The 21,496-nt window shown below is 40.8% G+C and overlaps 1 protein-coding gene across 1 annotated transcript; it reads right to left on the bottom strand.

Annotated features, from left to right (window-relative positions):
* Positions 1–3,152: 3,152 nt before the first annotated feature.
* On the bottom strand, positions 3,153–3,671 carry LOC149240560 (uncharacterized). Its single transcript, XM_089370216.1, has one exon. The coding sequence runs from the start codon at positions 3,669–3,671 to the stop codon at positions 3,153–3,155; it is 519 nt and encodes a 172-aa protein (XP_089226342.1).
* Positions 3,672–21,496: the final 17,825 nt, after the last annotated feature.

Below are 21,496 nucleotides of genomic sequence, written 5' to 3'. Positions count from 1 at the left end.
GTGCTCCGACACTTTATCTGGAAAAGTTCCATTGTGAATCTTCTTGGCTGCTCTTATGATCAATTCCGAATCTGATTCAACGATAACATTTTGTATATTTTCCTCCACCAGGATCTCCAAGCATTGTTCGAATTCCATAAGTTCAACCATATTGTTGGTACCCTTTCCCAGGTGGCCATGGAAGATGTATTTTGTGTGCCCCTGATGATCTCTTATCGCACCCCCAAAGCCAGCTACCCCTGGGTTGCCCTTAGAAGCTCCATCGATGTTTACTTTGCAGAAGCCTTGTGGAGGGGGCTGGCATCTACTAGCCCCTGTATTTATTAATCTCACTTCCTTTCTTGTTCCTTGAGGAACGATGGATTGTAGTCCCAAATTAAGAATAATTTCTCCTCATGAGGCAGAGGAGGATCCTTAAGACTTGGCCTCAAAAGGCTTTTAACTATATCTTTAAGCTGTTTTTGAATTTGATTAATTATGTGCTAGGGCTCACAAGATTTATTTTTGAATATCCTCCTATTGCGTTCTTCCCAGACATTCCAGATGACAAAACCTGGAACTAGCATCCAAGCTTTGTTGAGGATCTCATTCTCTAAGAAGTTCTTCCTCAAGGTTTTCAACGTATTGGATATGTTGAGATTGTACTGTCGGGTTGTTTGAAGCTTGAGGCCACCCAGTTCCAAACCCTAGCAGAGAAAGGCCAGAGTTTGAGAAGGTGTTCAATTGTTTCCTCATGAGAGCCACAGAGGTGACATTTGGAGGGGCCAATGAAGCCTTTCTTTAGAAGGTTTTCCCAATTAAGGATCTTTCTTTGATGCACCAGCCAAATGAATAACTTTATTTTCATCCAGTGAGGAGTTTGCTAAAGCTTCTTCCAAAGATGTGCTGGATTGACAAAGTTAAAACCTGTGACTACCTGTTTTGCTTCTTTGAGGTTAAAGTTGCCTTCATTGTTCTTCCCCCATCTTAGTTGGTTAGGTAAGGAGGAAACCAGAATTCGCCTATGCTCTAAATCCAGGGTGAGCACCTCTGCCTTGGCCCTCAACGGACTCTCAGCATTGTAACCTAGGTCCTTCCAATTTCTCCATTTACCATTATTACTTACCTGGTCCCAGAAATCTTTTACCAATAACAGACCTTTACTCTCTATGTCTACCTTGAGCGCTGCTAAGTCATTCCTATTCAGGATGGGTTCCTGTTGCCAACTTTCCTCCTAGAATCAAGCCCGATCCCCCGCTTGGATTTCCCAGAAACAGTGCTGCTGAACTATGCTTTTATTCTCCCAAGCAAGTTTCTAGATTTGGGAGCCTATAATCTGTCCTGACATTCTGATATGATCCTTCTCCTGTGAATCCTTGGCATACTTTTGTTTCCAAAGTTTGGCCCAGGGGGCATTCGGCTCCTTGATCCATCTCCACCAGAGCTTAGCTCCCAAAACTTTACTAGGAGTTTCCGAGTAATGGAGCCCTAAGCCACTATGGCTTTTGGGCCTGCAAAGCTTGTCCTAGACTACTAAAGCCCACTTCTTCTTCTCCTCCCCTTTGCCCCACAGAAAGTCCCTTTGTATGCTCCTTATCTATTGCTTAATACCTTGAGGTGCAGGGAGGGTTGCAAGCATGAAAATTGGAATGGCCTGTAGGATCGCCTATGTGAGCACAAGTCGCCGTGCTAGGTTCAAGGATTTATATGTGCATTTCTTGATCTTATCTTGAAGCTTATTTAAAGTTGATTCCCATGTTTTCTTGATTAGAGGCTTGTTAGAAATGGGAATGCCTAGATATTTGGAGGGTAATTGTTCCCTTTGAAAACCAAGAATCCTGGTAATGTTTCTTTGTATAGCAATATTGGTATTAAAGAAAAAAACTTTTGACTTGTTGAGGCTTACCTCTGTTCCTGCTACCATAGCAAAGTCGTCAAGAATTTTTTTGATTGCTTTTGCTTCCTTAACTATGGGTATGCCCTGCAACATAGTGTCATCCACAAATTGTTGATGAGTGTTAGCCTCTCCATCTGGGGTGAGCTTAATACCCAGAATTCGACCAACAACATTTTCGATTTTGATTGCCCTGCCTAGCCCTTCCATCATAAGGATGAAGAGGAAAGGTGAGAGCAGATCTCCTTGTCTGAGCCCTCTGGAAGGTGAGAAGGTACTTGAAGGCACTCCATTGAGCAGAATGGAGAAGTTGGTTGTGGTGACAAGTGCCATCACCCACCTTATCCAGTTTTGGTCAAAGCCATAGGCTTTTAGAATAGCTCTGATATAGGACCAGCTAAGTTTGTCATAGGATTTCGCAAGGTCCAACTGAATGATCGTGCCTGCCTGCTTGTTGTAGTTAAGTGGGTGTATTACCCCATGTGCTTGGATGATGTTGTTGAGAATTTGTTTGCCTTCCACATAGCATGTTTGCTCTTTCGAGATGAGCAAAGGTAGCAGGGGCTTGAGTCTATTAGCTATCACTTTGAATATGATTTTATACACCACATTGCATAACGCTATGAATCGAAATCCATCCGGAGTCATAGCATTTTCCTTTTTGGGGACTAAGGCTATGAAGGTGGCATCTAGTGCTTTCAGAACCCTTTTGGATTTTCTCGAGTGTCCTCCACAATCTTGAGGATATCCTGCTTGACTATGTCCCAACATGCTTTGAAGAAGTCTACATTAAATCCATCGAGGCCTGGTGCTTTTCCACTTTGCATTTCCTTAATCACCTCACTGACCTCCTCTTCCGAGACCGGTCTGTTGTGATTTTGGTTGTCCTCTCTGGTGACAAACTTGGGAATGTGCTAGGTGAATTGAGAAATGTACCTAGATCTATCCTCCAAAGGCTCCTTTGCAATATTGGAGAAGTGTTGAACTAGACTTGATCCCATGTCACTGTGAGATAAAAGCTCAATACCTTGAGAATCCTTAATCTTTGTGATTATGTTATGTGCCCTATGTGCCATAGTGGATTTGTGAAAGAACTTTGTGTTTCTTTGTCCCTCTTTGATCCATTGAATTCTAGATTTCTGTCGCCAGAAGATTTCCTCTTGCAGACAACTATTCTCGCATTATTCCTAGAGAGAGTGAGTTAGTTTTGCCTCTCTTCATTGAAGCCTTTTGTGATATTAATCTGATTGATTTCCTGTAATTTCTGCTCAGTTTCTATTCAGGCCTTGAGGATATCCCCGAATTCCTCTCTATTCCAAGCTTTGAGTTTGGATTTGATATGTTTGAGTCTCTGTTGGAGCATGAACATTTTGGTACCCTGTATATTTAACTCCTCTCTCCACCATTTGTCAATGTTACTGATGAAATTACGGTAAGAGAGCCAGGCATTTTTGAATATGAAGGGCCCGTTTCTCGAAGTGCCCATAAAGGTAACTTCAAGATGAACTGGCCAGTGATCCGAACCACCAAAGGGTAGAATGGAGGTGAAGATTACTCGTCCAGTGAGGAGGAGATCCTCATAAATAAGAACTCTGTCAAGTTTGGAAGCCACTTGAGAAGCCCCTCCCCTTTTGTTGTTCCAAGTGAAGGTGCCATTTATGGTTTCGGTATCCACTAATCCCAGGTTCCTAATGAAATCCAGAAAGGTTTCAGAGTCTCTGCCTAGCTTTCTAGTACCTCCTTTTTTTTCCGAAAGAGATCTTATCATGTTGAAATAACCTGTAGCTATCCAGGGCATATTAGGATGTCTTGCTCTTAGATCTTCAAGAGAGGTAAGAAGCTTGAGTTTATCCACTTGCTTCTGAGGTCCATAAACATTTGTTACCATGTAAGTCTCCTTATCACCCATAGGACTGTTCTACTACCTAAACCTCTAATGTTCCACGTTGTGAGCTTCATTAAGAGAGGTTAGTGAAGGAATAACTGGTAAGATCTTTCATCTTACCTGAGTTAATCAGAAGTTGTCCACATTCGCTTAGCAGTTCATTCTGTCTTTTCCTTCCTCGTTTCCTTCTTGAGTTCTTTGGAGCTTGTACCTGTAAGTTCTCCATCCTTTTGACCCCACTCTGCTCTTGGATTTCGTGGTTTATTTTGACACCAGCTCCCTTTGTTTGAGCCCTCCATAGAAAGAGCTGTTGAACACTATCGTAGTCTTCCTTGGGCAATGAGTCCACTCATTTGTTCCTGCCTTATTCCAGAAATAGTTCTAGATCCAGATTTTCCTTATCTAGAATCTCCTGTAGTTCATTGTCCTCTGTTCCCGCCTCACTTGGAGTCATCTCATAGTCATTTCTTATCTCCATGCCGCTTATCTCCATGTTGCTTGGTAGATCCTCCTTCTGCTGGTTATTTGTTGTGATATCCTTCATTTCAGCTTCCGTTTCGTGCTCCTTAGATGTGTTCTCCCTATCCTGGACTATCTCCACATTCTCCTCTACTTCCTCTAGGATTTTGAAACTATTGTGCTTGGTATTTCTGTCTTCAGTGGTTTTTTTATGTGGTAATTTACCCCCTTTCCCTTTCGCTCCAACTTTGGTAAAACCCTTGTGATCTTTATCCAAAGAGTTTTTCCCATTGCCTTCCATACCATTTGTTGGGCAGTCTCTAAATAGATGGTCATGTTCATGACATTTGTGGCATCTAAAAGGTATATTCTCATAGTCCACTGTTTGCACCCAATCTTCATCATAAACCTCTAAGATGATTGCTTCTGGAAGGGCTCCTGATAGATCCATTTCCACACATATTCTGGCAAAGGAGGTATATTTACCTTTGAGAGTTGCCTCTGATATCTTCAGAAAATGCCCTAGCTTGTTACCTATGGTTCTCAACGATTCTGGTAGCCATTAATGTAGAGGTAGTGAGTATAATCTGATCCAGACTGGTATAGATGTAAATGTTTCCCATTCCGGGACAAAGTTCATCATCTATGGCCGCATGTAGAGTCCTGCCGCAGCATAGAAATAAGGCACCCCTTCAAACACTCTGTCTTTGTCCTCTAGGTTCGCAAACACCAATGTGAAGAAGCCCTTAGAGCCCAGATGTAAATGTATTTCTCCCTTTGGCTTCCAGTGGCTTCTAATCCAGATATGTAAGGCTCTCTCCGTTGGTCGTAGCCCCATGAACTTGCAGATGATTGCATGCTCTTTCATATGGTCCCTATGCGCTTGAGTCGTTGGATCACTCAATATGACCCGGGGGATGATGCTAGATTTGGGTTTACAGACTCCCTTTGTTCCTATGGAGGTTGTTTTCCCGCTGCCGCCTTCCTTCTCCTTTTCTTTACCTGTTTCCTATTGATTTCCTTCCTGACTCTGGGATTTGTTTCTTCCAACTGTCTCCTTGCCTTTTGCTTCTGAACTCTTTTCCACCGGTTTTTTGAAATGCCTCCCAACTGCTCCCTTGCCCCCATCTGTGACTACCTGACTGTAGGAGGGAGCAACGCTCCCCCCTGCGCATCCCGCCATGGAACCCTAATGCAAAACCCTAGCGTCAACTTTGATCCTTGTTCAGGTGCTCCTCCGATACTTCCAAATTCTCAACAACAAACATGTTAATAACCCTATCAAATTAACTTTATAATTTAATAAAATTAAAATTAACTATCCTCACATTCTTAATAAAAGTATTAAAAACATTAACAACATTTTAAAAATATTAAAAATCTTAAAAACATTTATATTGTAGTAGGTCCAACTGAAGTCTTCCAGTATGCAGGTCACACAGTATGGAGTCCTTTCTTATTGGCTAGCGGTGGGATCCCCAAAACAAAACACAGATCGGCTATGATTGGCTATCAGCTATGACTTCCTTGTGTCTATGATTGTCTATCATCTATGATCGGCTACCGGGTATCGGCTATAACTAGTGGTTATGGGGGCTATGTCTGGCGGATCATCGAAAAGTTCATTAACATATGTAACGCATCGTCATTCCTTCCATCCATGATTCGAGGGAGGAATGGTTCTGTAGATGTAAGTGAGGTAGGAACCCCATGTTCCTTAGCGGTAAGTGAGGTCGAGGGTCGAGGGTAAATGAAAGCATCGAGTTATTCGGTGGGGGAAGGTTACAAGGTCGAGGAGGTAGATCTAGATCGACGGGCAGGAATATTGAGACGGACAGCAAGAGAAATCGATCAGTTCTCCGATTCGGTGGTATTGTATCGCGAAGCATAATCATCGGGTCTAGCCTCACGGGGTGGTGGGGTCTAGCCAGCAAGCAATCAATCCCCGTCAAGTTTTTCATTGCATCCAGTCCTCCAGTTAGGAACATGCCATTGTTCCATACCGTACTAACACAACTTCTTAATTACATTATATACGTGAAAACACAAAACCCAAAAGAATAAGCCAAGCACCACGGCCTTATGTACTAACAAAGCTAACAAAATCACCTCAAACTAACCACTCGATGGCACGTGTGAAATAGGAAAGGTAAATATATAATGACCAGCACAAGTACCTCCTTCCATACATGTTGAATCTAGAAAATCACGTAGCCTCCTTTTGTATATGGTTGTCCTTTCTGTTATCCGAGCTGAGTAACCAAGTAGAGTAGCCGAGTAGAGTGACCAAGTCGATTAGCCAAGGAGAGTCTCCCAGCCCAGCTATGACCAGCTTACTAGAATGACTGTCTATCCACCTATTGAAATAGATTCAACAGCGGCTAGATCTAGAGGAAAGTTGTGAGCATTACGTTCGTGCATAACTTCCATACCTAGGTTAGCACGATTAATGATATCAGCCCAAGTGTTAATTACACGGCCTTGACTGTCAACTACAGATTGGTTGAAATTGAATCCATTTAGGTTGAAAGCCATAGTGCTTATGCCTAGAGCGGTAAATTAGATACCTCCTACGGGCCAAGCAGCTAAGAAGAAATGTAAAGAACAGGAGTTGTTGAAATTAGCATATTGGAAGATCAATCGGCCGAAATAACCATGAGCAGCCACAATATTGTAGGTTTCTTCCTCCTGACCAAATTTGTAACCTGCATTTTCGGATTGATTCTGAGTAGTTTCCTTGATCAAACTGAAAGTTACCAAACAACCATGCATATCACTGAATAGAGAGCCGCCGAATACGCCAGCTACACCCAACATGTGGAATGGATGCATAAGGATATTGTGCTCAGCCTGGAATACAATCATGAAATTGAAAGTACCAGAGATTCCTAGAGGCATACCATCAGAGAAGCTTCCTTGACCAATTGGGTAGATCAAGAAAATGGTAGTAGCAGCTGCAACAGGAGCTGAGTATGCAACAACAATCCAAGGACACATACCTAGATGGAAGCTAAGCTCCCACTCATGACCCATATAGCAAGCTACACCAAGTAGGAAGTGTAGAACGATTAGCTCGTAAGGACCCCCGTTGTATAGCCATTCATCGACGGAAGTTTCTTCCCAGATGGGATAGAAGTGCAAAACGATAGCTACAGAGGTAGGAATAATGGCACCGGAGATAATATTGTTTCCATAAAGAAGAGAACCAGAAATAGGTTCACGAATACCATCAATATCTACTGGAGGAGCTGCAATGAAAGCAATAATGAATACAGAGGTTGCGGTCAATAGGGTATGGATCATCAAGACGCCGAACCATCCAATGTAAAGACGGTTTTCAGTGCTAGTGATCCAATCGCAGAAGCGACTCCATAAATTTGCGCTTTCGCGTCTTTCTATAATTGTGGTCATGGTCAGAACTTCGTTTATAAAATCATCAGAGGCTCCCAAGCATAAGGCTTGTTATTTTACAGTATAATATGATCCATGTATCAATGTCAACCAATATCTGGGATGGAATTTAAATATCTATCCCAACGGGATAGATACTGAATCTATACTATATGGATAGAATATAGAGGTATTTTAGATAGTCTCTATCTTTTTTAGATATATTCCACACTCTATAGATCTATCTGTGGTTAGATACTCCATCAAATTATTTATTCTTGGTTCCAGAAATGGAAGATCAATTGGAATGAGAACAGATAGGATCGAATAAGTATTTTTTTTTTCTTTTTTTTTAAATTTTTTTTTTCTTTTTTTTTTCTTTTTTATTTTTTCTTTTTTTTTTTTAAATTTATTTATTTATTTATTTATTTATTTTTCGCTATAACGAAGTGCAACGCAATTCTGGAACCAAATTATTAATAAATTTATATGAGTGGAATATCAATTATTTATCACCTTTCTGGAGAACCCGTAGTGCGATAGTTCGTTCCCTATGAATAGAAACAAATATTAAAAAAACTTGATTAGATCCAGAACCAGAATAAGTGCACAAAGGTACCTATCAGAAATTTGATCCGGGTTGCCCGAGACTCGAACCCGGAGCTCGTCGGATGGAGTGGATGATCTTCTCTTCAGTATCAGTAAGAGAGAGAAATCTCTCCCCAAACCGTGCTTGCAATTCTCATTGCACACGGCTTTCCCCATGTAATGTATCTATTTCCTATTAGTTCTCGGATAGAAAAATAAAAATGATTATGAATCGAGGCAATTACTCAAAGAGAATTTCATTGGTCAAATAGTTTTCTATTTTTAGATCCTGTATCTTTTGCCAGGAATTAGCTAGGGGATTTATCTGGGCAATATCTAAATGCCAAATTCGTTCTCTCTACGAACGGGCCGCCGCTTTTGATAAAAAAGGCAGAGAATCAAATTCTCGTTCTTTTGAAAATGATTTTTTAAAGAGTTCTAGACCTAATTCCTTCCGAACTACAGGTATCGTACTTTTATGTTTACAGGCTAAAGTTTTAGCACATGATGATGAAAGTATATACTTTATATGATATAAACCATCTCGATCAAAGGATCCACTATAGTAATGAAAAAGATTTCTCCAAATTTGATCGAATCAATCGAGGATATCATCATCTGTTAGACTGGTCCAAGAAAATTTACTAATTGGCCGCCCTGATATGTCACATAATTTTTCTGTAGCCAATAATCCAATTATTGGTACAATCGGAACTATTGGATCCATTTCATTGGTAATAAGAACGGGGATGAATAACTCATCTAGCGTTTTGGTTCTGACCAAAAGAGGGTTCATCCGAACCCTCAAAAAATAACCTAGAGAAGAAGAACAATTCTTGGATAATTGATGAGAACAGACCCTATACGGTTCAGACCAAAGATGGAAATAAAATTGCCGAAAAATTAGAAGATAATATCTACATTTTTTAACTAGGAGATCAACACCCTTTATAGCTATAATAGGTCTTTCGCCATATCTAACATAGTGAATTTTAGGATCCTTCAACGACCAGATACTTTTCAGTGAATTTCAACGAGAAAAAATGATAATATGTTTTATCTTTCGATGAAAATGAGTTCGGTGAGGGAAAGATCCATGAGACAACGATCGTGAATGAGAGGATCGTTTAAGACGGGAAAATAAAATGGATTCGTATTCACAGACATAATAATTCAACAGGAACAAGAAGAATCTCGTATTTACTCTTGGGACGACAATAATTGATCTTTGTAAATTCTCTGGACTATTTCTATAGTCATAGAGAACAGAGCGTAATGGGTGCAAGGAGGGAGCATCTCGCATCCAGCGACAAAAGGTTTGAACCAAAATTTCCGGATGAATAGAATAGGGTATTTGTGCATCTAACATAGAATTTGAATGCGGGAATTTATCCTCTAAGAAGGGAAATATTGAATGGATCGACCGGAAACTCTTACATTCATTCATCCCTTCCACAGAAGATTTTGACCATATAGAGAACGAAACTTCCAGGACCAATGTAAGTGCTTCTAGTACCGATTCAAAATAGAAACTCTTCTTGCGATCAGCTAATGGATTTGGATTGCAATTCACGAATAAAACAATTGAATGATTTTGTTGACGTATTTGACAAATCAAACGTTTTACAGTTAGGAAACTTAATTGATCATTGGAACTTAAATGTTCCATCGGTCTGGAGGAACTTGATACATCCAAATAATGATCATGAGAAATTGCGTAAAGATCTTCCTGAAAAAAGAGTGGATATAAAAAGGATTGTTGCCAAAAGCTATCTTCCTTTCCGCATCTATGGAACTCATCCATTTTCAACCCTCAGCTATGGCCCTCGTTCATGAGAATAACCTCTTCATTTCTGAGAAAAGACATGGTGTGATCTAGTCGAAACAAGATAGGAAAAAAGAGATATATCCGGATATCAATATTCTATCTTCTATAGATTTACTATCCAAGGATCTCATTCGTCATGAGAAAGAACGAAAATCTTTTATCCTGGAAACCAATCGCTCTCCTGACTCATGGAACTAATAGAATAGAATAGTATTGATAGGTGATTAATTTGATTAATAAAAAGTATTAAAAATTTAACTAAGTTGTGTTGTATCACAAAGCACTAAGATTATTTAAAAAATAGAATAAATTAAAATCACTTTAAATTGAAAACAACTATATAATATTTATTTAAAAATTTCACTAGCAAAACATCTTATTTCAAAAAAAACTTATCGAAATGTTTTTTCATGATATGTGTAATATCATCTCTTTCTTTTCTAAACTCGAATGTTTATGAGAGAAACAATTTTTATTATATATTTGGTTTATAATATATATATATATATATATATATATATATATATATATATATATATATATATATATAGGTTTTTTATTTCAATTAAATTTATATTTAAAAAAATAGATTTAATATATTTTAAACATCTATTAATTCGTCAAACAATTTTTTTAATTAAAAATTAAATTTTCAATTCATGGAATAAAAATCTATAATAAAAATAAATAAATTAAATAAGTTTTAAAATTTCTTACTCTTTTCAACCAAGTTAAATCTATAATGACACATATTCTATCCAAATTTTTTTCAAACGGAGTAGCTGTAGCATTGAGGTATGACAGACCCAAAACCATTTATTTATTTTATTCTTATTTTACTGAATAAATTTATTATATTTTTATAAAATATATTTTAGTGTCATATGCGATCTGTAATGTCAATCATCTGTTGGCTGCCCTGCTAGTACGGATGCGTGCAAATTGGAGTGGCATGTTCTCGCAATTTTAAAAATATTGATATTAGTAAAAGAACGGTGGAAGTGAGGAGGTGCATTTAAAAAAAATGATATAAACAAAAACCTTCTACCACATGAATGAAAAGGTTCCGTAATAAACTATTGTGAAGAAATATTGAGATGAGAATCCGTGTATTATTTTATTGCCCATCTTTGACAAGTTAGGCCTTGCATGCTTAGCTTAGCCTTTAATTTATCACACTTACATCGAACTTTTTTTATCACAACGACATTAATAAACCAAAAATCATATTGAAGGTTTCTAAATGTTGCTGGTCAAGCTGAAAGATGTAGTAAAAATGACGTGAGCAAGTTCCGATGCTGCTTATGAGGTGGTTTCTTGTTGTGGGGAAAAATGCCTATGCAGGACGATCCTATCCACCTAAGGTGTGACAGTGCCTTAGCAACAAACGAGTACAGCTACACTGGTTTCTTCCTTTATGAAATGTGAAAGAAGAGAGATCAATAGACTTACCGGTGTCTTCCGTTTGTCCCTCGATCCAATCTCCCTTCTCTTTGGGTGTTCACAGCTACTTGCCTTCTTGCTTATCCAGCTACAACTTCCTGCAAGATCACAAGAGAACAGCTACTTGCGACAAGAGAACAGCTACTTGAAGCAAGAGAAGAACACTACACAAAGACAGATGTTCACATTCATAACTAGTTTAGGATTAGAAATAAACCAAATACACTAATACATTCATACATCAAAATACATCAGCATATAGGAGAAACCAAGATAGCTTTATTGATGAATAACAAGGTTCAAGAAGAGATACAACCCAGAGGGCTCCAATCCAGCATCTCCTTCCCAGCAAATGGAATTCCTATCTTCAGCCCCTTCAAAGCATTAAGCACCCAATGATTCCAGTCTCAAACCAACAGCAATTCTTTGCAATAACAAAATTCCAACCTCAGATCTCATGGAGGAGAGATCCATATATAGATGTTTGGAGAGAGGATGAGTCAGCTTGAGATCTGACTAGTGTCCTCTCCCTCTGTCAGTTCTTGAGTCCACTTGGAGGTTCTTGCTTCCACTTGGAGATTTGGAACCTCTTACTCATCAACAGTCGAATTCCCTGAGGCAAGTGTCATTTCGGAAGCTTCCTGGGTTCTGACACCTTGAGGAATGAGTCTGCCACTTGTCCAATCTCGCTCAGTGCAGGTAGCCAGTGTTGGAGTTGACATTCAACGCAGGTAGCCAGTGGAGCCATTGACATTCAGCGCAGATGGTCAGTGGAGCAGTTGACATGATCCTGAATTGACTTGTTTTTTTAGCAGTTTCAGGTGGAGAACTTTTGTGAATTGTTGTGGTTTGTTAGCCTTGTTCCTCTAGGGGTAGGAACAACATGTTTAGGGACTTTGGATCCCTTAGATTATGGACATTTCATGCTCAATGTTGCAAGGCACAAAAATGTCTATAACAGTTGGCCCCTAAAGTATGAGGCTGTTTATCGGGAGAAATGCTTTATCAGGGGGATCCGAAGTTCATCCAATGCTGGGAGGAGACCTGTAATACAATACAATACAATACATTATTTTCATACTGCTTTCATGATCTAGCTGAGGCGGGCATTCCCATGCTCAGCTTTATAAATTCATTTTTATGTACATAGAACAGACAATCGTCTGATGATAGACTGATAATTTTGATGAAATTATCATCCTTTGAGAAGGATGATTATCTGCTGCAATGATGTACATGTCAATGTCTTTATCTTTCCTGAATATATATTGCATCCCGGATGGATGAAACTAGATCCGGGGTCTTCAAACTCGTTCGATCTTCACTCTAAGTACAAGTCGATCCATGTGAGAATTGTTCTGAAGTCGAACATGGAAAGACATCGCTTAATTACAGGTCAATGATGTAAACCGTTAACAAGCGCGAGAGGAATCACCGATAATGATAATGACCCTCAAGGTACTGCAGTACAATTCGCGTGGTGTGAATAAAGGACTTGGCGTCGAACACCACGCAAAATCTTTCGGTCGAAGGTCATTGATGTATACCTATCGCTGGAAGTGACAAACTTTCCATTGTGGCATGCAAGTTTCAAAGTACTGAAGGGGTTGTTCCTAGATCAACTTCTTGGATAATGAGCTGACGTCGACAAGAAGCGATCCGTCACAGGAGGGCCTTAATGAATCCCACATCAGTGACACGGAACGGAGCTAATGATTTTAATGGAGGTGAAAACGATCTGTGACATATGATTCAGGGTGGTGGTCATGAATGGATGAAGGATAATGTATGGCAGTGGATGGGACACGGTTGACTCTTTCTGAATGACTTCTCTTGAACATATGGCGACACTGATGTGATGGATCGGTAGCATTACCCCAAATATGGATGGTATGGCGAGACCATGGTGATGTGGCCGGTGAATGAAACAACCCAACCCGATTGTGGTACGGAGGAACAGTGTCATGTTCAAGAGCGACTTGCTACCATCAAAGTTTTCTTTAGTTTCTCCCAATTTTTCCCCAATCATTGCTGACCAGTACCTCTTTATTTTTGTCAAGCTTGAGGAGGATAACATATGCTTGTTCTATAACCTGCCCTTCGGGCAAGCCCATCGCTATGTTTTAACGAGCCTAGCGATAGTGAAACTCGTTCTCATCTAAAGACAAGTTTGTCGCTATTTAATGATTTTAACGAGTCTAACGACAAGGATAAATCGGTCCTTTTCATTTTTAGAGAGTCTGAAAAGGTACATAAAGTCAACTCCAAAATTCCTTTTTCGTCATCTAATCCCTTAAGTCCGAAAAATTATAAAACAATATAGAAGGGATGAGTTTTCGATAGTTTTAACGAGCCGATCAAAACAAGCGCTCGATCTTTTTGTGCAATAATCCCTCAGGTCCAAAAAGATTAAAATCTAGAGGAGGGATAGCTCTTCCTGTCCTTTAACGAGCTGGAAGGCCAAGGACTCGGCAATCTTTTCATATTTTATGAGTCAATTGAAAAGAGCTTAAAGAAGACTCGTCTTTTGAGGAACGAGTGATAAACAGGGTTAACAGCAGATTCCAGGTACAGGTTGGAATTTTCCAATCACGGCAGTGTCACAAGGATGGCTAGGTGAAATCACTCTTCGCAGCTGTTACTCAAAATGGGTAAACAATCATATGGAGGTGAACGATCGGCCAAATGAAAAGTGGAGGTGACGGTGCAAACACGACCAAGGCTTTAATGGCTGATGGTATTACATTCACGGTGGTTATTTACCGGGTAGGTTCATTTTTTTATTTTAAAATGAGCTTAAACACTGGAGGAAACTCTTGCTCATTGCTTATGTTTATTTTTTAACAAGCATGAAGTCCGCGTTAAAACTGCTCGGATCTTGCGTTTATTTTTTAACGAGCATGAACTTTGTGCTAAAACTGCTCGATCTATATAGTCAAATTTTGATTTTTTACCATAACTAGCTTTTCTCTTTTCAAGATAGTACTGCATTCTCAATTGCTGCATCAAATTTAGTTAGAAATGAATAACATTTGCTTGAAAATGAGATTAAAACCCTAATATTTCGCTTTGAACTACGTAAAAGCAATTAAAAAGTGTTTTTACCTCTCATTTTACCATTTCATTTGAACTTGGTTTGTTGGAGCTTTGGAGGTGCCTCTTCCCCCTTGATTTTCACCAGCTGATTTCGGGAGATTCTGTGGACGATTCTCGGCGCCGTCTGGACCAGGTAGGAGCTAAACCCTAGCTCTTTCTTTTCATGGTTTCATTTTTCCATCCTGTGTCTGTTTCCCTGTCTTTCTGAGCACCTGGTGTTTTGTCAGGGCGCCCTGCCATCAACGCAGGTGGTCCATTCGAAACCTGAGTTGAATGTCAATCTGCCTTAAGGAAGTTTGACCTTCAACGCAGGTGGGACACTGGCTACCTGCGTTGGACACAAAAACTGGTCTTCTTGCACAGTTTTTTGATGAAATTTTGCTAGTTTCTCATCAAATCCAGGAACTTACTCTTTCTCTTGTTTGTTTTGCAAGGATCTTTGAGCAAAATGTCCCTTACATGGCGAGAATGAGAACATGAAGAAGAAGATATGATCGCTCTCCATGACCCTGTCACGGTGAACGCGCTGCGGAACTGTGGCCTGCTGAAGTTTTTCCATATCTCTAGCATGAGAGCACAGATCTCTTTACTGCAGTATATGCTTGATTCTTGGGATCCCATCAACCAAGTATTCCAGATTAGGGGAAAATCCATCCCCTTGACCATAGTGGACATTTACTTCTTGATTGGGTTGTCAAGGCGGGGTGCCCCCATTTCTTTGTCAGGTTCGGCCTGGGGGAATGACTCCGTGAGAGATTATGTCCGCCAGTATTGCAGGGAAGGTTCCCAGCCGAGCAGAGACGGCAAGGTTGTTATCCGTGAGATTACTGACAGGTCTCTCCGGTCCATTCTGTATACTATTGGTAGGATGGGCGGTAGTGCATCTCTTCATGTTGCCAACAGGTCTTATGTACAGCACGCCTTGGAGTGTCTCCAACCGAAAGTATTCAACTGGTGTGATGCAGTACTTGTTCAGCTGAAAAGTCAATTGACCAAGGTAAAGGACGGGAAGCTGAAGAACTTTGGATTTGGTTCTGTTTTGACTGCCTTTGCCTTGGAGAAATTACCACTGATGCAGCCTCAGTATATTGCACTCGACCTACCTTCTCCTACCGAGCCACGCATGCAGAGATGGGTTGACCAAATGTCTAGGCATGCTGGTCAATCTCAGATTACTTTCACTGATACCTTCTTCAGGTGGTTCGAGCGCCAGGAGATGGTCTATTCCGAGTACCCATATGTTGGCATGGATTTCCGAGGTGATCCGGATTTGGTGTTACCGAATGGCAAACAGTGGGGCGCTATTGGTAAAATCTTCAACCATATTATTGTTTACTGCTCTTATTTATAATGTCCTTGTGCAAGACTTTAATCAAACTCATGTGTGCATGCAGATGTTGGTCCTGTTCGTCCAGCAGTTCGCTCGAGAGCGCCAGTTGCTGCCCCAGTAGGGGAGACTGCTGGGAGAGTTATTCTCCGCGACCTTGACGTAGCCGAGACCCTTACAGCTGTGCAGGAGCAGGTTGAGAGCCTTACTCTCGGCATTCCCGATGTGAGGATTGATGAGTTAACTTTACAGTTGCAGCGGCATACTACTGGCGTGCCTAGACGATGGACTCATCTCTTGCGCATGATTGCACAGGCCGTGACGTGCTATCATGAGCATCACTAGACTAGGGTGCCCCCTAGCACTTTTGAGTTTTTGGGTCATATGAACGATTTTGTCTTGGTTACAGAACATTATGTATGAACGATAAACAACTTTTATGTATTTTGATTTTCGAGTTTTATTCTGGTTGAGTTATATGATCCATATGTACAATCATTGATGATATGTCTCGTTTTATAAATGTCGCAAATGTCTATCTAACACATAGTTTGCTAATGAGTCGGTTAATGTGTTTAAGTTTCTGGAAATATGCTGGTATTGAATTGAATCAAATTGTCTTTCCAAAATCTTAACCCTTAGGAACATGCGATAAATAGCTGGATTGCGAACGGAATATATACCATTGAGTTGTAGTATTACGAGCTATGAGTCTAGCTTGACGATTAGTCGGCGTATACCACAGGTGATGGCATCAGAGAGTATTTCTATCAACGCGCTATACTCAGTGATGTTATTCGTTGATTGCCCAATACACACACCTCTGAAACTTACTAACTCGCCGCTTGGATCAAAAATGGCCCAGGCTGCGGAGGACAGGTTCCGCGAACTACGACTCGCTCCGTCAGCATATCCAACACATGTCTCCAGAAGGTTTGACATCTGCAGTAAATGTAAAGAGGTGGATCACTCAACCAAAACAAATACTTTAGCGAAAACAAAATACAACAAAAACATACAGGTTACTATTTAGGCATAGTAACGCTTGAGGTACAACCCGTTGCGGGGTTGCGCCAGTGGAATTCCGTCATAATCCATTAACTCGTAGGCTCCTTTTGCTAACACTCGTTTAACAATATAGGGGCCCATCCATAAGGAATTAAATTTACCTGCTCCCAATTTATCGGATTCTTGGTCATACAGCAAGACCAAGTCACCTTCTGAGAAGACACGGGGTTTGACATTTTTGTCGAACTGCGCCTTGACTCGTTTCTTATGGGTTTCGTTAGCCAAAGTGACATCACGACGGGTTTCATCCAATTGGATTAATTCCAAGAAACGAGCCTCTTCTTCCGAAGTTCCGGGGAGGAGATCAATTGCGAGTTTAAGGGACGAAATTTCACACTGGATTGGCAAGACTGCTTCCAGGCCATACACCAGTGGGAAAGGTGTGAACCCGGTCGCGTTCTTTACCGATGTTTGGTAAGCCCACAAGGCTGAGTACAGGATTAGGTGCCACCTTCTTTTGTGAACCCCGATCATCCTTTGCAACATACGCTTCAGGACCTTGTTGATTGCTTCAACTTGTCCGTTGGCTTGCGGATAATACGGGGTAGAGCTATCGTGAGATAGCCCTAGTTTGGCAGCTAATTCAACCATCATGTGATTGCGAAAATGCGATCCATGATCTGTCACTATAGCCTGTGGTACGTCGAAACTGGCGACTACATGATTGAAAAAGAAAAGGGCAGTTGTTTCACCAGTGTTATCCAATGTAGGCATCGCCTCGGCCCATTTGGTAAAATAGTCAACGACGACTATAATATACCCATGCCCCCCGGTCGAGGTGGGGTTACATTGCATGAAATCGATGCCCCATTTGGCGAAAGGCCTAACAACAACTATTGGCTGTAAAGGTGCGGGTGGTCTTCTGGTTTTGCTATCAAAAATTTGACAAGCATGGCAACTTCTGACTGCGATTATGCAATCTTTGAACATGGTTGGCCAGAAGTATCCTTCTCGTAAGATTTTTTGTGCTGTTGCATATCCAGATTGATGCCCCCCACACGCGCCTGAATGACACTCATTCAGGGCTTTTTCGGCCTCCTCATGGGTAAGGCACCTCCTCAGGACTGTATCGATACCACGACGGTAAAGCGTATCACCGACGATCATGTAGTCTTTAGCTTGCTACCGTATACGTTTCTGTTCAGAGTGAGAGGTGTTAGGCTTGAACTTTTGGGTTTGGAGATAAATTATGATATCTCCATACCACTCATTGCTTGTAGATATCAAAAACAAATTCTCGTCCACGATTGATTCTTCGGAGGTTTCATCGTTGGACGACGATGGGAGATCGCATAATAATTCTGCGAAAAGTAGGGCTTTCTTTGATTTGGATTTTACAAATTCCATATCAAACTCTTGAAGGATCGCTATCCATTTTGAATATTTTCCCCCCAGCAACTGTCGCGACAGTATATAAGTCATGGGGTTGCAATATGATAAAATGATAGTTTTCCGAAAGAGGACATAATGTCGAAACCTTTGAATCGCTTGAACAGCTGCAAGCGCTAGTTTTTCAACATAAGAATATTTACTTTCTGTATCATTTAAGTTTTTACTTAAATAATATATAGGATGTTCAATTCCATCGACTTCTTGAACTAAAACCATAGCAATGGTCGTATCCGCTGCAGCCAGATACAGGTTAAAATCTCTTTGATAGTCTGGGGCATACATTAATGATTCTTTTACTAGAGAATCTTTCAGAGCATCAAAGGAAGCTTGCGCCACCTGATCCCAAACAAAAGGTACATCCTTTTTCAAAAGACGAGTATAACCTTTAGCAAGTTCTGCGTAATTTGGAATGAACCTCCTCAGAAAGTTTGCTTTCCCTTGGAGTTTCTGAATCTGAAGCAAATTTGAAGCTGGAGGCAAATTAATGATTGCCTGAACCTTACAAGGGTCGAGACGAATCCCATCCTTAGAGACTACAAAGCCAAGTAAACGACCAGAACCGACGCAAAACACACATTTGTGCGGATTGAGTCTTATCTTGTAGTGTCGGCAACGTAGAAATATCGCTCTCAAATGCTGCGGATGATCAGTCCGCTTTCGCGAATGAGCCGGAAGGTCGTCGAGGTAAGGTTGAACGATGTTCTTGATGTCATGGAAGGCATAATTCATTGCCCTCTGAAACGTTGCCCCTGCGTTCTTTAAACCAAAGGGTAATTTTCGATAAGAAAATGTGCCCCACGGACAGATGAATACAGTCTTTGACTGGTCCTGTGGGCGGATATTTATTTTATTATACCCAGAAAATCCATCCATAAATGAAAAGATTTCACATCCGGCGCATTCATCAATTATCTGGTCGATGAAGGGTGTAGGGTAGTTGTCCTTTGGACAAGCTTGGTTTGCATCCCTATAGTCGACACACACACTAATTGTCCCTTGTTTTTTCATAACAGGGACAATATTCGATACCCAATCGGTTAGAGGAACCGGGTAGATGAAACCAGCATGGAGAAGCTTTTCAACTTCTGCCTTAATGGCAACGGCTTTCTTGGGGTGCACCTGCCGAAGCCGTTGTCTTACTGGTTTGACATCAGGATACATTTTAATTTCATGTTCAACGATACTCGAGTCAATGCCTGGCATTTCATCATATGACCAAGCAAAGACATCTCTGAATTCGCGAAAAAGAGCGTTTTATATTTCCAGTTCTGAAGGGGAACAACCTTTGCCGACATAAATATTCTCTACAACATTTGTTTTAGTCGAGATATTTATGGCTATAGTCTCTTCAATATTGGATAAGTTTCGCTCAGAATCCACCGTATTTACAGTATTTGATAGGAATTCAAAAACTGAAGAGTGATAAAGGTCATGTTGAGTATCTTCTTCATATTCCGGAAGAAGGGAACGATGGTGGCAATCATTCCATGGTGCCCCCTCAATCAACATTGATTGTAGAATTCCTTCGTCAGTCCCATGTACTTTCGACCAAGGATCTAATGGGGTACCATATTCTCTAGACCTATCTACCCAAACGCTTGATGAGCGTTGATTTGGGTTCGCCTCCCAGGCTCGAAGCATTGATTGCTACAATATTTCTATAGGGCTTGGGGGCAAAACCATTGCATGATCCATTTCGACATCGTCTTCTGAGATCTTCGTGGAAGATATCATGTTGCAGGCTCTTACAAATGCTACTTCTCCTATATAGAATGGAGGTGGAAGTGCGAAAGTTCCCATTAATGTGGGGTCTTTTAGTAGGCCTACTCCGATGTCTTGAAGCGAATGGTTGCTTCCATGGATCATGGGGATGCTTCCTGTAACTTGTGAACCATTAGGGAGGAAGTTTTGTTGGTCGACGATCGTAATCCCTCCTTCAAACGGGAATGCGATCTTCCTAAAATAATTCGATACAACAGCTGCCATGGCATTGATCCATGGTCTTCCCAGTAGGATGTTGTAGTCAATATTTCCATCGATGACTTCAACATCTATTTCTACTATTTTTCCTCCCAGTTCAACCTTCAAGTTATTAAGGATACCGTACGGGGTATAAGTCCTTCCGTCGAAAGCTTTTAATGTCGTCGAAGATCGCGACAAGGTTGGAGATCCTAAAGTTTTCCAGCAACTCATTGACATAATACATGTAGATGCCCCCTCGTCAATAATTGTTCGGTGAGCAGTTTTGTTGAGGGCTTTCACCTGAATAAGGAAAGCTAGTTGAGCTGGTAACTGAGGATCGTATCCTTTGTGATCAAAAGATACAAGATTGGAATCCTTAGGATCAACCCCACCAATAGCCGATAACAAAGCCTGCCTTTGGGATGGGAAATTCTGTAGTACTTCAAGAGTCGACATAGCGGACGACGATTGGGCCAAATCTTCCACTATGTTATAATGCTGTGCCGCTCTGGCGCGAGGATTAAATGTCGACTTGTGTACTACTCCCTTTGGCGGTTTTATTGTTAATTCAGGAATGATGGGTGGTACAACTTCTGTCGAAGTTGTTGTCGAACTACTTGGTTGATCTTTACCTTTGTCGTTCGACAGCTGCGGATTCCCGTAATATTTGTTCCTTGTCGAAATCAAAGCATCATTCTGCTATTTTGAAATCGACAACATAAGTACTTGCGACGGGGAAGCATTTCCACTATCAACCAGATTTTGACCTGGATTGGGAAATGGATCAGTTAACACAGCTGAGGTTTGCGAACTTTTAAAGAACCTTCTAAGCTCCGCTTTGTATGGAAAATCGGCTGTCCAATGATCCTCGTCACATATCATGCATGGACTTTTTGGTTTCCCTTTCCTAGGAGGGTTTGAAGAAGTTTTTTCAGGGGATGACTCACCCTGTTTCTTCTTCTTCCCTTTGTTTTGCTTCTTCTTGCTCTCTGGTTGTTTGGTTTCTTTGCCCTTATCTGCTGATACAACATTTACTTCTGAAGCAAGAATTTCATCTTTTGCATTTTGATCTGAATTCTTACGGGCTTTCTTAGACGAAGCCTTTGTCGATTTCATGTTTGCCGTGCCAATCACGCCATCGCCGGCATGAGAGTCACTATTGGATTTAGGAGGAGGAGGAATTGA

The sequence above is a fragment of the Pinus tabuliformis genome, chromosome 8 (assembly GCF_031772625.1).
Source record: "Pinus tabuliformis cultivar Carrire ecotype Pingquan chromosome 8, CPIR1, whole genome shotgun sequence".
NCBI classification, from domain to species: Eukaryota; Viridiplantae; Streptophyta; class Pinopsida; order Pinales; family Pinaceae; genus Pinus; species Pinus tabuliformis.
Note: the sequence above shows the minus strand (reverse complement) of the source record. Positions and strands in the feature narration are given on the sequence as shown.